Source organism: Tachypleus tridentatus, chromosome 8 (genome assembly GCF_004210375.1).
Source record: "Tachypleus tridentatus isolate NWPU-2018 chromosome 8, ASM421037v1, whole genome shotgun sequence".
NCBI classification, from domain to species: Eukaryota; Metazoa; Arthropoda; class Merostomata; order Xiphosura; family Limulidae; genus Tachypleus; species Tachypleus tridentatus.
In genome coordinates, this window is record NC_134832.1 from 113,404,348 (window position 1) to 113,422,272 (window position 17,925).

General features: G+C 32.6%; 1 protein-coding gene across 1 annotated transcript; it reads left to right on the forward strand.

Moving 5' to 3' along the window:
* Positions 1 to 1,888: 1,888 nt before the first annotated feature.
* LOC143224256 (uncharacterized) lies at positions 1,889 to 16,765 on the forward strand. The gene is made up of 7 exons (XM_076452667.1): positions 1,889 to 1,947; positions 6,145 to 6,211; positions 8,348 to 8,392; positions 9,301 to 9,342; positions 12,390 to 12,410; positions 13,092 to 13,151; positions 16,427 to 16,765. Coding segments are annotated over exons 1-7 (369 nt in total). The 5' UTR covers positions 1,889 to 1,945; the 3' UTR covers positions 16,559 to 16,765.
* The last annotated feature ends 1,160 nt before the right edge of the window (positions 16,766 to 17,925 follow it).

Sequence of the window (17,925 nt, forward strand, 5' to 3'; positions counted from 1 at the left end):
TCAAATAACAATTAGTTTGTTATTTGTTTGAAGTTAAGCACAAATTACACAATGGGTAACCTGTTCTCTGCCAACTACAGGTATCGAAACCGGATTTCTAGCGTTGTAAGTCTGCAGACGCTCCACTGAGCCACTTGATAACATAAGATTTAGATATTTTTATTCCAGGTGACGTTAATGTAACATTACCATTCTAGTGCCTGAAAATACAAACACTTAAGTTAAATAAACTTTCTTATGTACACTAACTTACTATTCTACAAAGCGAAGTCATTTTAAGGTAAGATGTGTTTGTTTGTTTGTTGAATTTTGCGCAAAGCTGTTCTACGGCTATCTGCGCTAGCTGTCCGTAGCTTAGAAGTGTTAGACTATAAGGAGTCAACATTATCCACCACCAACTCTTGAGCTACCCTTTTAGCAATGAAAAGTGAGATTGTCAGTTACATTATAACATCTCCACGGCATAAAAGGCTAGTATGTTCTGTAATAGAATCAGACTCAAGACTCAGATTACAAATAAATCACCCTAACTACCAACCAATGCCAGTCCTTTAGGAAGCATTTTAAACAATCTCATAGGGTTAATTTTTTCAAAACGATTTCTAACTGACTTAATACGAGCTTCCAAGAAAAATGATTTAAAATTAATATTTCATAACACTTTCTGTACTGTACAATGAAATGCTACTAATGAAGCTTTTGGTTTGTCTAGCTTGACCGTTTTCAACGCTTTTTTTGCATTTATAAGCATTTTATCAGTAAATGAAAAAGATGCATTTGTTTACAACCAAATCATGGTTTTTTACAGTTAGCCCTATGATTCTTATTTTAAAACATTTTAAACATATTTCTGTATACAAAGGAATAAGGTGATTAATTGTACGTGTTTAAACAGTATCTTCATTATATATACAGTATGTTTATTGTATACAGTATCTTCATTATATTTATAGTATATTTGTTGTATACAGTATCTTCATTATATATATAGTATGTTTATTGTATACAGTATCTCCATTATGTATATAGTATGCTTATTCTTTTGTTTGAATTTAAGCAGAGAGGTCCACAATAGGCCAAGAGCATCATGCAAAACACGAATATTGAGACCTTATATTTACAATTTTAAGCTCATAAGTTTACTTCTGAGTCACAAGGCCACCTAATTTTTTGTTGTTAACAACAAAACTACACAATACGTTATTTGTGTTCTGTTCACCACTGGTGTCAAAATTTGGTTTTTAGCGTCTTAAGCCCTTAAATTTTTCCCCTGAGATACCAGGAGGGATAGAAGGGATCCAGTACAACATGCATCGTATTTGAGAATCACTAAAATGGACATGGTGGACCTAAATGAACAAATATTTAACTTATCCTTAAGTTTATCTTTTAAGTCCCCCCCCCCTCAATGGCATAGTGGTATGTCTGCGAACTTATTACGCTAGAAACCAGATTTCGATACCCGTGGTGGGCAGAGCACAGATAGTCAATTGTGCAGCTGTGCGCTTAACTTCAACCAAAACACATTTAACTTTTCATGCAGTAATTCGATAACAAAAGTCAATGCACTTTGGAAATTATTTTTGTAGTCATGTACGCAACCTAGAAACATACTGTTCTGTACAATAAACTCGGACTATAATGCTTCCTGTGTAAATTTGTTTGTCAACTACCACTGAACATTCATTTCCCCAGTATACAAAAGTATTTCCGAAATACAAGTTAAAACCGACAATACCACCTCGCTGGGCCACACCTGGCTGAGTATTATAGGTAAAAGCCTATTTTAGCCGATACAAAACATACAACCAGAGATTACAATAAAAAATTAGGTTAGTGATTTCACCACCATGATGTCCTAAAAATATTGTCAAAGCTATTTATAGAAGTGAAAGTTTAACCAGCCAGCCAACAGAGAATCCTATCTGACTTCCATTGGTTCAAAATGTAAGTATACTGTTGTAATTGTAACCTTAAACATGGCACTAAGTTTATCTTCTGCAATAATTCAGGCTGACAAGATATGTTGTGGAGAGATCAGTGAGTATATATAATATATACATATATATTGCTCTAACTGAAGAACATAGAAATACAACTTTTAATATAATAATTTTTAGGGGTGGGGAATTATCAACTACCAAAAAGCAAAATATATTTGATTTTTCTTATAGTTTTTATGTTTAAAACCTTCTGTCCATTATGGAACCAAAGACTGAGATAATTCATTTAATGAAACCTCTTGTTTTACTATAATTTGGTGTCAATATATAAGAAAAATATGTACGTATATCTCTATGATGATATTACATCTTGGGATTTCGTGAATGTGAATTTAGTCCTGCAAACCTTTTATATTTTTTTAGTTTAAAAAGTTAGAATTGCTTTTTCTAAAAACGCTACCTATCTTGCTTGTTTAATTTTACCAAATATCTTTATAATATAAGTGATAAACCTTTTCAACCCCAATTATTTATGGTAAAAAATGCCTTTGTTGTTTTAAGACGTATGTTAATTATATTAATTAAATGCCACAAAACATATGAGTGAGCCAATTAAATCTCTTTATATGTACGAAACGTACAGTTTATCATTTTAACCGACAGAGGACGCGATCAGATTCAAACCTGTAACAAGAAAATCAGTTTATCCTATACATGAAGTATACTCTGATAAACAGTAAAATCTTAAAAATAGCAATTTTTTAGAGATCATCTGACTAGTTTGGTTTTATTTAAAAAGAAATCCACACTTGGCTATCTACTGTGTCCACTGAATGAAAAAAGCCCCGAATTTTATCGTTGTAAGGCTGTAAACTTACTTTCTCTCGCTAACAGACATTATTTGATTAAGCAAAATTAATCATGCAACAGTCTTGCTGCCAGAAAATGACTGGAAAGCTCTATTTCTGCTTTGGTATTGGTTTCATATTTATTCAGAAGCAGACACATACTTTCCACGTTACTAGCAAATGCATTAGAATGCAATTCAGAATTAATGTTCATTTATTGTACATTAAAGACTTAACATATAAGATTTTATTTTTTGGTTGTTGTCGTATAAACCTGAAGTATTTTTAAAGTATTTGATAACACTATGTAACAAATTTTTTACTTTTTCTTGTTCCTAAGCAAAAAGTGTTATTTCCCAATTGCTTATGCCTAAAGTAAACAAAAAAGACCTATTTTTCTCTTCAAACTTTGCTTTTGTGACCTGGGTAATGAAAATTTCAAATTTACCCATTTTCCAGAACATTCCAGGTAGATTCAGTGCTGAGTAGCTGACAGAGAATTTTCTCGAACTTACAAGAATTTTCGAAAACTTTCTATAATATTGTAGAATTTACGAGAATTTTCTATAATTTTCCATAGTAATATTCAGTGATGACGAGAAAATCTACTTGTAGAGAAAAATATATGTGTAAAAACGGCTGGTTTGTGTTGAAAAACTACATAAAACATTTTCTCAACCCAAACCAGCTGTTTTTACATATATATTTCCATATTAATATATATGCAGGGGCTCACCACTCACCACTTCGGTTTAGTTCTAGCTGCTTAAGTGAACACATAGATCTATCTGATTTTATCAGAGATGGGATCAAGAAGCTGTAAGCATTCTCCAGACGCATTCTACTATGTATGTGGCCAATTTATCAAGACAAGAGCGAAAAAGTACTCTGTTACAGCATCTGATAAAATTTGTGAAGCCTACAAGACATATTTCAGCATGCCTGTCGGGATCAGTACAAACCCTGGGCACTTCATTTTACCTGCGGGCACTGCAAAGAACTCTAGAAGGTAAGACGGACAATTTTTGCTTACTTGAATAGTTATATTTTATATTATACAAATTTTAGACCTTTAAAAACTTAAATATCTTTTAATTTACTTTTTAATTTCCAAAAGTATAGAAAAATATCACACAAAATATTTTGCATGAACACATTAGTTGTGGATCAAATAAATTTATTCTTCATAATAACAATTTTATTTTGCTCTTTTTTAGGCTGGTACAGAGGGAAAAAAAGAGCCATGAAGTTTGCTATTCCAAGAATTTGGCGTGAACCCACTGATCACTCAAGCAATTGCTACTTCTGCATGGTGGAACCTTCCAAACGTCAATCTGGCAAAAATGCATCTGCTATCATGTATCCGGACCTTTTATCATCAATCGCCCTAGTTCCGTACTGCCCACTACTCCCTGTACCCACTCCGTCAGGAGAAAACACCCATCCTAAGAAGAGAGCAGCAAATCAGTAGAGGAGGTAGATGTTCAAGATCCAGATTGCAAATTCAGAGGTGGAGCTGGTGAAAGAAACCCATACAACTCCAACCAAAGAGATCTCAATGACTGAATCAGAGATCTTGGTCTAACAATGCCGAGTATTTGATGTCTAGGCTCAAGGAGTGGGATTTGTTAGATGAAAGTGTGTAAGTCGCAAGTCAGAGGAAGCGTCACGAACATATTTCAAGCTTCTTCACTCGTCAAGACGAGCTCTGCTTCTGCCACAATGTATCCAGTCTGTGCGAGGCAATTGGAATTGTCTGTAACCCGCACGAGTGGCACCTCTTTATTGATAGCTCATCCAGAAGCCTCAAAACTGTGCTGCTTCATAACGGGAATAAGATTCCATCTCTTCCCCTGGCACATTTGATGCACCCGAAAGAGGAATAAAACAGCGTCAAGACCTTGCTAGAAGCCTTGAAATATGAGGAGTATGGCTGGTAGGCTATTGGAAACTTCAAAATTATGGCATTCCTGATGGGTCTCTTAGGAGGCTTTACCAAGTTTCCCTGTAATCTTTGCCTTTGGGACAGAAGAGACACCACAGCGCACTACAACAGGAATCACTGGCCACAACGGACCGAGTTCTTTGTGGGGAGGTACAATGTCAAGTATGAGCCACTGGTAGACCTCCAGAAGGTGTTGTTCCTACCATTGCACATAAAATTGGATCTTATGAAACTTTGTTACAGCTCTTGATAAGGAGTCTGCTGCCTTCAAGTACCTTCGAGACTTCTTCCTTCAGCTGTCTGAGGCAAAAGTCAAAGCTGGCGTCTTCGTTAGACCATAAATAAAAAAGATCCTGGTGTGCAAAGAATTCCCCAAGAAGCTCAGTAGGAAGGAAAATAAGCTTGGGGCAGCTTTGTCGTAGTGGTTTCGGGCTTCTTGGACAATCATAAAACCGAAAATTATGTGGAACTGGTTGAGACTGTGATGAAGAACTATGGCAAAATGGACTGAATGATGCCCCTAAATGTATATATTCTTGACGCTCATCTTGATAAATTCAAGGAGAACATGGGAGCATACTCAGAGGAACAAGACGAGCGCTTCTATCAAGATGTACTGGACTTCGGACGCCGCTACGAAGGAGCGTATAACGAAAACATGATAGGAGACTATTTGGGGGCTGATACGCGAAAGTGATTTATATTATAGTCGCAAATCTCGAAAAACAACTCACTTCTAAACATTTTTGTATAACTTTAGTATAAATATATGTAAATTCTGATTCGTATGTTGTTTTATTTAGATCTTATTTAAATGAAAATTTGCCCATTTTTACCTAGAAAATAGGTTAATTTCTAAATTTCATTTTCCAGGTCACAAAAGCTGAGCTTGAAGGGAATGATGACTTTTTTCTGTACTTTTGCAACATAAGCATTTAAGAAATAACACTTACTATCCAGGAACAAAATTTGTGTTACATAGTGTAACCGGATGACCTTTGAGTTTGGATGGAATAAACCATTTTGGTATCCCGAAATATGTATTGTAGCCTTTTGATAAAAGTATGCAGCCAAAACATTGAAAACTAAAGTTTATTTTTTCTTAACACGAGAGTTATGTTATGATTCAAACATACGAGAAATTTGCTTCGCACTTAACAGAGTTATCTATATTTCTATTTCGTAAAGCTGGTGCCAATGCTTCGTTAATAGAATTGGGTCATGCTTGAAGGATCAAATATCTTTTACTGGCCAGTTTTCAAACATGATCTCCAAAGTTAAAGGCTTATGAATAGGTTAAAACTCATCAGTTTGGCCAGATTACAAAATCTCTGTTTCTAATACCAGAGGAGAACAGATTTAAATATAGCATTCACAAGGTTTTTTTTTATGTTTCTTAATCCTATAGGTTGATAAAGACGTGTATAGTTCTGTTATTGGTGGGCACGTTAAGCTACGGTACGCTGAACCTCCTGGTGAGTGTTTATAATCCTTATTTATTAGTTCTTTGAAATTAAAGCTGTAAAAGTATTTTGAAGCTGAATTTTTATTTGTAAGTAGTGACTTGATTCTGCATGTGTTTTGTTGAAGAGAAACTCTAAAATGAAAACAAAACTGGTATACGCACTTGAAAGACTACTATACGTTTTAATTAATTCTATACCAATTTGTTTGCAAATAAGTAAAATAAGATAGACCATTGGAATAAAAGTTGGTATGTTCAGAGCCTAACAAATATAAATATCTATGCAATTATATTATTGTGTTGTCAAAATACATTTTTAATACATCGGATAACTTTTAGACACTAAAAGATTATTACGCACCCAAGGAGGACCTTTCATTAAGTCAGACATTAATATTAGTGTAGTTTTATGGTGTTTAAATAACTATTTTCAATTCATTGCTAGCGTGACGAGAATTCTGAGAGCTTATATCGCTAAAAATTTGATTTTGATACCAGGAGTGGGCAGAGCACAGGTAGCCCATTGTGTAGCATTTCGTTTAACACAAGAACAAATAATTTGTAGACTCGATGTTCAAAGATGAAATTGCTAGGGTTAAAAAAAGAAAGTGTTTAATTTTGTTGGCTCATATTAACATACGGATATCAACACTAAAGATATTAAAAGAGTAACCACACAATGTGGGTGATAATTAGGAATACTCCAAACATACTAGTTTTGTCTCAGTCCTGCGAGTTTGCCATGCAAGTTCATAAATAAAACCTCATATTAAGTAATTTTACTATAGAATGTTTTAATAAAACTAACAAATTCTTTGGGAAAAATTTACTAGAATTTTATTCATTTGTTTAAAGAATGTATACAATGGGAAAAAAATAAATAGGGTTAGTGATTTATTGTAAGTGCTATGGCAGCAGCTATTTTCGTGATCGCACATGGAGATAATGCTGTTGATCCATAGAACCAGTAGTGATTTGAGTAACAAGGAGATCCGGAAACATGCCACAAGTACTTTAATGGTAAAAGTGGGAGTAACGTTTTACAAGTGAACATTTTATTAGCAACACTTGTTTATTTCACAAAGCATTACATTTTAGGGCCCGGCATGATCAGGTGCTTAAGGCACTTGACTCACAATACGAGGATCGCGGATTCGAATCCCCATTACACCAAACATGCTAGCCCTTTCAGCCATGGGGACGTTATACTGTAATGGTCAATCCTACTATTCTTTGGTAAAAGTGTGTGTGTTTTCTTATAGTACAGCCACATCAGGCTATCTACTGAGTCCACCGAGTGGAATCTAATCCCTAATCTTAGCATTGTAAATCCGTAGACCAGCGGGAGACTTTTGATAAAAGAGTAGCCCAAGAGTTGACGGTTGGTGGTGATGACTAGTTGCCTTCCCTCTAGATAGCCCTCATGTGGAATTGCGCGAAATTAAAAACAAACAAACATTGTCCAAGAAAACGTTTGATAGTGACCTGAACAACGTGCTACATTTCTACGAAAATTATTCAAAATTATTTGGAAATATGAACGTACACATCCTACAATAAAGGGTTGTGACGCAACCATGATATAATCATTAAGTGTGTATTGTGTGTGTCTTTAAAATACAGAGGACTTTATACTAGATGTAGTTGTGACATCATCAGACATTGTATTTATAGTTGTAATATCATCAGACATTATATTTACAAGCGGTAGAGTAAACAAGCGATTCGGGCACAACTAGGACGTGGTCGTGTACCAGGCAGAGCTTTGATCTCATCCGTTTGTATGTATGCAAAACCTGTCAGACTAAATAGACGTATATGACATTTTATTGTATATAATTACATGAAAACAACAGCATTTTATAGGCAACTAGCCAAATTACGCTTATAAACTATCTGATGCACTTAATTATGAAGTAACGCGTGATTCCGATTATTTGTTTCACCTCCATTCGCTTGGCACCACCTGAACTATAACTTTTATTTTTCGCTTGAGTTACTTTACAGGCCGAGAATTCACCATTACTGGTTCAGGCGATGGACAGGCACGTGCTTTACTAGGATAGCTCTTCTCAACCTCATTGTTTGCAAATAATTTGGTTTAATAATTTAGCATTTAATAAAGCTGATATTTTGTATTTTACAGTTTCGTCGACTATGTGTTAATTCACTACAACCTGGAGTACTTGCGGTAAGTGCTTGTAAAACATGTATTTATGAGTCATATAACCACAACGTGTTAGCACAAACCTCAGTTCAGACTGTCTTTAATGATCTGTATTAGGCATTTTTTCATTTTGTATGTTTTTATTGTAGCATTTATTTAAGTTTGTTTACCTGCCAATAGCTGAGATCATAACTTTTAGTGTATTATTTGTGTCTCATTATAATTTTACCTCAAATAAACTTTTCAAAATCAAGCCCATCTTTAAACCAGTAATAAAAATTAGATCTTAGCAAATGAATGGTTGGAAATTTCTAATGAAAACTGGAGAAATTACAAATGTGGAAATTCAGGTCCTATCATAGCAAGAGAAATTAATTGAAACAATAACGGAGTAAGTTATTTAAACTAAAATTATAATATAGCAAGCTAAGTTAATTAAAACGCTAATATAGTAAGTTATATACACTAAAATTACAATATAGCAAGCAATGTTAATTAAAACGCTGATATAGTAACTTACATAAACTAAAATTTAAATTTAGCAAAAACTAAGTTAAAACGTATATAAAGTAAGTTATGTAAAAATATATATAATATAACAAGCAATTTCAAATATAATCCTAATAAAGCGATTTATTTAACTTTTTTTCAATTTATCAAGTAATTTGAATTAAAATTGTAATATAGTCAATTATTTGGACTCTTTTTTCAATTTATAAATTATTTTATATGAAAAAAGTGATTTATTCAAAGCTGACGTCAACTAATAGTTAAAAATATGAATAATCCATGTACCATATAGAATAGTGCCATTATTTACTGTAGGTCGTCTTTATTTACTATTACACATATGATATTTGCGTTCAAATAGATACAAATTGTAACAAATGTTTATGATAAAAGAATCATTGTTTGTTTGTTTTATTTTATAGAGTCAGTGTGCATTGTGTAATTCCCTCACTTTCACATCCACGGTGAGTGTTTAGTTTTTGCACATTACATAATTCTATACAATTGGAAGATGTAGGTTTCTGAAATTTTATTGAAGGAATATTTTTATGTATTCTACAGAAACACTAGATTAAAACATTTATGGACTGATTAAAGGTTAATTCACAGCAACTTCCTGGAGATATTAATATACCTCTTCCACAAGAAATCGAGACGATGATTGTTTACGGTTTAAGTTTTATGTGCGTGTGTTTTGGTATCGTAGTCGGATAGTTTCAAGTTCGAGCCTTGCTTGTTACACGTTGATGTGTCCGTAACAAGACACTTTACCGCAAATATTTAAAATCAACCCAACTATATAATGGGTTCATTGTGTAGCTTGGGATCAACTTGCAGTTAACTGTCATCCCGTTCACTGTAAGGGTTTCACCAAACACATCCGCATGTGCCATTGAAACCAGATCTGGGCACCGGTCCCGATGTGCCGTCTAGCCGGGGATGGGTTTGACTTCTCAATATCTATTTACGACACTTTATCCCGTAATACAGACAGGATTTGCTTTTCTTCTCTTGTATGAATACGTAAACATAAAAACATTTTCAAACAATGATGGAAAGAATAATTCTCCACTATTTGAATAAAACAAAGATATTCATTATGTTATTTGTTCTCTGAATAATACCTTCTTAAGGCTACGGTTAGAAGAGATTTTAATAACGGCCAAGGCACAGACTTTTTTCTCTCCAGTGATGGAGACTGTCCAGGTGGCGTGGTGCCGTCTCTAATTTCCAACAACAAACTTAACGCTGTTTTGTTTATATGTGTTGTTTAGTTATATACTAATGTATTTAGGTTCACCATATTTAGCTATTGATTATTATTATGTTCCAAATTAAAATACATAACACTAACATTAACAGGACAAAATAATAAGCCCAGCTTAGCATCAATCGGGTGGCATATAATCACACAAACTAACAAATAAACCATGTCAATCACAGTATTTTTAAAACAGCTCACTAGAGTTACTTTCAAAATCTAAAAATAATATTAATATTTTACAGTAAATGTAAATTTACTATAAAAGCTGAAATAAGTAAAACAATTCACTATAATCTTTTAAAGTTAAAACAACGTAATTTATTTTGATAAAAGCTGATTCGTGCTATAAATTAGTTTGAAATATAGAAGAAGAAACAAAGTGAGTTACTTGTCAAATGAAATTAAGTTCATTGACGACTTATTTTAATTTATCAAACACTCCACACTGTCTGTATTCATGTAAACAGTTCTTTTATTAGTATAACAATTTGTAATGTCTGCTAGACACTATAGCTATATAAACATGACTAATAAATGTAATACTGTTTATTTATGGCATATTAAGGTGATATACCGCAGTCCCTAATTTTCAACAGCCAACCAGTGTGAGAGTAACCGGTAAGAAGCACACTCCGCCAACTCTTATGCTCTCTTTTTTATTTATCACCTGATCCTTAGCTGAAATACGAGCATGTTTGACACTGGTTTGCGATCGCACGACCTACAGATTGAAAGTGAAGTACCTGAACAACCAATCCGTGACACATTAAACATAACCCTAATTTCGAATACAATCTATAGCCTAAATAGATTGGTTCAAATTGACTATTTTATTCTCAACACAATTCGAAATAATTCAGAAAAGTTGTAAAAATTAAAATGAATATTAATTTAGAGGCTTAAGTTGCATTCATTGTCATCATTCACCGTTTTGTAATGTATTAGCGGTGTAAACCATTATCTGGATATATATATATGTTAAATTTTCCTTTTTTATTCTCTTTTCAATTTCTCCTATTGAAAGACAAAATAAATCTTAAACATATAGATAAAATAATTAAACAGCTGATTCGCTGTATAATATCAAGTGATGTATTCAACCAAATATCAGAACATTACTTATATACCTAAATTAATCTAGATTGCTAAATAATGAAGTAAAACGCACTTAAAACCGTATAAACATTATCAGGATAATTGGTCATTTGTTGTTTTACTGTCACGTAGAGTTACGTCATTCGACAATGGGTAGAACATTTTATTTGTAAACTGTCAATAAAGATATTCATGAATTTTATTTTATTCAGAAATCATCAAATGTTTGTAAGTAATAATTTTATTAATTATTTTAATTAAAATGGTAATTTTCGGTGGTCCGTGCTATGTTTATTGTAAAAATTTCAGAAAACGTCTGGAAGTCATGAAATGTGAAATTGTTTCAGTCGTCTCTTATCTCTTTCAAAGTAATGTACTTGAAAGGTGCGCTTGTACAGTGTATTGCTCAAATTTACAAGTAAAAGCGTAAAATTTTAAGTTTTGTAAAATATTTATAAAATACTGCTACTTCTTTATTAAAATATATGAATGAATATATGTATATAATTTAAAAATGTGCAGGATGATTCATAGTTTTTTTTAAATATAAGTTTTGAAGAACTTGGTTGATTTGTTTTTCCTTTTACTCTAACAAGATTGTCCAATCTTTATTTTAAAAGGAATCAAATTATATATTATTTTAAGCTCTATGCTACAGAATTTTCCTAGTAAACAATGGAAACTGCCGTTATAAAAGGTAATAAATTATGCTCACTTCCAAAATCGCTTCTTGAGTGATCTTGCATATTGAATTTGATAATGACAAATTTGATGAATTAAAAGGGAAAACATATACGTTTTTAATGTTTAACAGTAGAAACCGCTAGAGTCACATATTTTTAAAGATAACTAGTATGTTTCATTTTCCTTTTTACAACATTTATAAAACATCACACCGTCATGCTCTTCAGCGCCGTCTACTCTTCTCTCTACATTTTATTACAAAGCGGCAACGTTTTTCTTCGAAGAACTTCGTCTGTTTTCGGAGTGTTATAACAATAATAATAATAATACGTTTTAAAAAGGTATCCTATGCGTTAGCGTAATTTCATGGGTGATATGTCGCCCGTAGAAATTGTTTTTCTCTTTTGAAAGTTACCCCACTGTTTCTATGCGTGACTAAACTAGTTTTTTTTATTTATTTACATCTAGCTCGCCAGCTGTTTAGGAACGGTAAGTAATAACTAAGTTTATATCTTATTTCAATTAATGTGTTATTTAAGAAGTATTATCAAAGTTTTAATTTTCATTTGCTACTTAAATTAAAATTCTAAAAGACTTCTACACATGCTTATGAGAAAAGAACGTTCCACTCAGACACAAACTGATACTTAACTTTTGACCCTTGAAATATTTGGTGTTATATGATGTTTTCTTTCTTGTGTTACTGAAAAATACATAATATGCAAATTTGTCAAGAAAAACATCAATGGTCATGTATTAATCTGTTTATACGAAGAAAATACTTTCTAACAACTCCTTGTAGAAGGTTATTTTTTAATTGTAAATATTAACCCCTATGTCGCCAGGTATATCCTTGTCTTATTATACATATATGTATAGTGAAATCGTACATACAAACGGTATCAAATATAATTTGGAAAACATCTTCATTTGTACTATATTCAAAACAACTTATAGTAGAATGAAGCTATGTTCAAAACAACTATTAACAATCCAATTTACGATTTATCAAGCCACTACAAACGTTTTAAGTCAGTAAAATGCTAATTTTCGGCCACAAGAACATGTTATAACTATTTTTGGCGCTGTTGGTCATTAATATATCTTGTTAAATATACTAACGAAACTTTTTAGTTTATAACCTAATGTTGTATTACCCTTGCTCTTTAGACAAGTATAACGAACGTTACAACAGCTCAAGCCCAGTGTCTGTTGAACGGATGTAATCTGGTGAGTAGAGTCTGGAATATAATAGGAAGATTACAAGAATAATGAGACAGTGTTTATTAGCGCGTGCACTAAGAAAGCTAACAACAGTATTTAGTATAATAGTAAATTATTAGAAACGTACAGACGATAAGTGAATCTCATTTTTTTAAAGGTGCGTGAAATCTAAGTTGAACTTGTGAATTATAAATACAGAACACACAGAATTAGATATTAGTGAATTTTAAGGATGGAACCTGTATGTTGTTAAAATCGTGTAGTCTCGCTAAAGTGGGACTTGTAGGTTTATAAATGCATTCAATCGGAATAGAACTTGTACAATGTTTGTTTGTTTGTTTTGGAATTTCGCACAAAGCTACTCGAGAGCTATCTGTGCTAGCCGTCCCTAATTTAGCAGTGTAAGACTAGAGGGAAGACAGCTAGTCATCACCACCCACCGCCAACTCTTGGGCTACTCTTTTACCAACGAATAGTAGGATTGACCGTACATTATAACGCCCCCACGGCTGGGAGGACGAGCATGTTTGGCGCGACGGGGATGCAAATCCGCGACCCTCAGATTAAGAGTCGCACGCCTTAACACGCTTGGCCATGCCGGACACTTGTATAATGTCATGTATAGACCGATTTTGTTTGTGTATTGAATTTCGCACAAAGCTAACTATCCATAACGTAGAAGTAATAGACAATAAGAAAAGCAGCTAGTGAACATTACCCACTACCAATTATTGGTTCTTCTCATCGAATAGATGGATTGATCATCACATTATAACCTCCTCGCGGCTGAAATGTCGAGCATGTTCAGTAAGGAGATTCGAGCTCGCGACATTTATGTTTTGAGTCGACCTGAAAAAAAAAAAGCATGAATGAATGTCGTTTGTTTTTAGCGCAAAGATTAACAGTGGGATATTTGCACTACGTCAACTGCGGGAAATTGAACACTAGATTTTAGCGTTGTAAGTCCAAAAACAGCTGACCAACAGAGGGACTGTAGACCCGTAAGGAGATACTGTATAATAATAACATGATTTCATAACTAAAAGTTACATTTTTATAAAGAGCGTGTAATTAATTAAAAACATTTATGTATGTAGTCTGACGAGTAGAGCTTGCATGTTGTTAAAAAGTATATAAATTACCTTGTTTTTCTTACGAGTGTCTAGACACTTAGTTAAAAATGTGTAGCGTTAAGATAATTGAATGAGACTTGTTGGCTGTTAAGAATGTGTAGATTAAAGAGTAGAACTTGTAGACTATTCAATTTCGTAGAAGTAATATCCTTTCAAGAATGTATAGACTAGTGAGTAGAACTGATATACATGCCTCTGATTTGATATCTCATAACATTCATTTAATTCATGTTGTTTTTATATTTCACTATCTTATTGATCTTGAACCAATCTAATTCTTTATTCGAAGTTTCTAATTGTATAACTTATGTTCCTAGAACTGGGAATCTATATTGAAAACAAACTTTAATATTGCTAAAAACGATTAGTCGGTAAAAATAGATTAAAGAGTAAATTATATTTAAACCAGACAAATGATAAGGAATTCTACTGTTTATTAAATCAGGTAATATTAATAAAATTAATTGTTTTAAAAGACAAATATAAATTTACAAAATTATAGAACGATCACGCATAAAAAAGTGTGTGTTTTCTTATAGCAAAGCCACATTAGGCTATCTGCTGAGCCCACCGAGGGGAATCGAACCCCTGAGTTTAGCGTTGCAGTAGTCAGCAAGTATGTTTGGATCGATGAATATTTGAAAAAATTCAAATCTGTTTATTACAAAAGATGTACCGGCATAGCCAGGTGGATAGGGCGCTTGACTCGCAACTCGCGGATTTAAGTCCCCGCCACACCAAACACGCTCTTTCAGCGGTAGGGTCGTTATAATAGCACGATCAATCATACTATTCATTTGGAAAAGAGAAGCGAAACAATTAGCAGTGGATGGTGTTGACTTGCATCGAGTCGTACACTGCCAAATTAAGGATAGCTAGCGAAAATAGCTCTCGTGTATATTTCAGTGAAAATCATAACAACCAAACAGTTATTGCAAAATACACGTAGAAGATACTTTTACTGTTTTTAAACAGAAAGAAAATGTACAAAGGTTTCTGGACTATTTAAATAATAAAGATAAAAACATACTATTGGTAACTAAACATCAAGAAGAATATAAATTATAATTTATATATTTATATGTATGTTGGCTGAAAATAGCAATGGAACTTCTAAATGTAAAACGCATCATAAAAGAACATTTACAGACTTATATTTCAATCATGATAATTTTATTCTAGCTTTACATAAGATTAATTTCATTAGGATCTCAGTCTTATAAGTAGTACCCGTACCGGTTTAATAACAGAACTTCATCGCACCAAAACGTCTTGATAAAAATGAATATCCACAAAGTATTATATGTGAGGATATTTAATATTATTATGACAAGCAGTATTTACTCCCAGATACAAAGATTACAGTTAAAAAACAAAATGTGTTTATTTCCTTGCCTTTTATTAGAACACAGTCTATCGGAATTAAAAGTAAATAAAACCTGATCGAATACTCAGAAGGACAATGTTTGTATAAAAATCGATATGTAGAATTAAAATGAAATTTTAAAATTACAAAATTCAAAGAATGTTTACCAACCTACATGTGCTAGGTGTAATACGTTAGAATTCAGAATTAGAAAACAAAATGATTCAAGAATGATACATCAGTTAAACACATTATACATATGTGCGTGTATATCGAACTTTTAAAGATCTAAGGCCATTTTCGATGCCGGTAAGAATATATAGATTAATGAGTAGAGCTTACTGTATGTAACGTGTATACTTGTTAGTACATTTTTAACCAAGCATTTAAGATGTGCAGGCTCGTTAGTAGAACCTTTTTGATATGTTAATGATGTTTTAGATGAGTTAATGTGGTTGCTTGTTTCTCTGAAGCACAAAGTTACACAATGGGCTATCTGTGCTCTGCCCACAACGAATATTGAAGTCCGATTTCTAGTATATTAAGTTCACAGGAATATCGTTGTAACACTGGGGAGGGGGGTGCGTATAAATAGTCAATTACATATTATTGATTGATTGACATTTAGGACATGAATGATAATTAGTGATAAAGGACTTACGTTTTTTAATGGGTTTTTTTCAATAAATACACACTATAATATCAATAGGCAATACGTTTTTATTTCCTGAAACTAATATGTTGATAGCTTCAAATATTTACTTGGTTTCATGGTTTTTCAGTCAATAGGAAAGAAAAAACGAAATATAGATGATTCATCAGCAAAAGACCTGCAGGACGACTCAGACGTCGAAACTATATGGTTTGATGTGAGCGAAATGGACGACTACATCTTAAACTATCCAGATATTTAATCAGATTGAAACATTTTTATAACAACCTTTTTTTTTACTTTATTGGTACAACATTAAGAACTTGTATCTTAAAACTAACTTAATAGCTCTGTTGCAGTTTCACTTGTAATTTCCAAAAAGTATATTTTAGATAAATAGAAATTGTAATACAAGGTTTTGAAGGCAATGGGAAGAATGCATCAATAAATACATTTTGTGAGTTGTTTCTGACGGTATAACCTTTAAAATGTTTGTTAATTTGAAACACAGTTGCCATTGCAAATATGCTTTATTATACAGAAAGTTCTTTGAATTATTTAATGGCTGATGCTTATTATGTGTTAAATATTATTCACTTTCTCAGTTGCACACAATTCTGAAAGGTCATCAACAACATACTTTCGGGATTTAGTTTCAAACACTTTATTATGATACTGAGAGTTACGTAGTTTCAGTGTTAAGTGTATGGTATAAAGTTGCCACATTATAAAATAACACAACAACCTATCTTACTATCTTAAGGATAACGTGAATAAAGCCACTATACATCTTATTACATGCGTAAACACAATTTTGGCTATTTCTGTCACTAAACATAAAATTTATTTATTATTCTGATGTAATATTATTCAGGTTACTATTTATTTTTTGAAATTTAATAATTTGGTTCATAAAAATGAGCATACTTTTTGAACAGAGAGCTTGAGCAAAAAACAAAAACAAAAAAACTCTAGAAATATTTCCCTTTGATGTAAATATTACTTTAATACATAATTAAAATATCTGAGCGGATTATCTGAATACAATAAGGAAAAAAATACTATGTTTTGTCGCCTGCTAAGTCAGCCATAATTCTACGGAATTATAACTCCAAAATCCAGGGTTCGAAAGTGCAGACAACTAATAGTACAGCTTTGATTTTTTTCTTGTTAAGCTCAAAGCTACACAATAGACTATCTGCTTTGTGCTCACTACTGGTATCAAAATCCGATTTTTAGCGTTATAAGCCCACAGACCTATCACTGAGCCACTGGGGAGTGCAGCTTTGCGGAGAAACCAACAAGAACAACAATTTATTTTATTTCATCAGTAATAACATTTCTAAAAAAGCGTCTATTCTTGAAAATACTAGTTGATAACTAAATGATACGGTAACGATTATTACGTTAGAACTTAAAATAAACATTGTATTGCATTTAGGCACATTAATTTACATATAAATGGTTAATTATGTATTTTCAGAGAATGATTGTTACTTAAATAAATGTTAGAAACACTCAGCTATATATTTTGATATTTCCATAAACTGAAAACACACGATTATGTGTTTTTGCATTTCCATAAGTTCAATGCACAGAACTATTTCTTATATGTTTCTATACGTTAAA

Coding starts and splice junctions, on each gene's coding strand:
- LOC143224256 (XM_076452667.1), top strand. Junction 8,393..9,300: donor TACAACCTGGAGTACTTGCG/GTAAGTGCTTGT, acceptor TTTATTTTATAG/AGTCAGTGTGCATTGTGTAA. Junction 13,152..16,426: donor TGTTGAACGGATGTAATCTG/GTGAGTAGAGTC, acceptor ATGGTTTTTCAG/TCAATAGGAAAGAAAAAACG.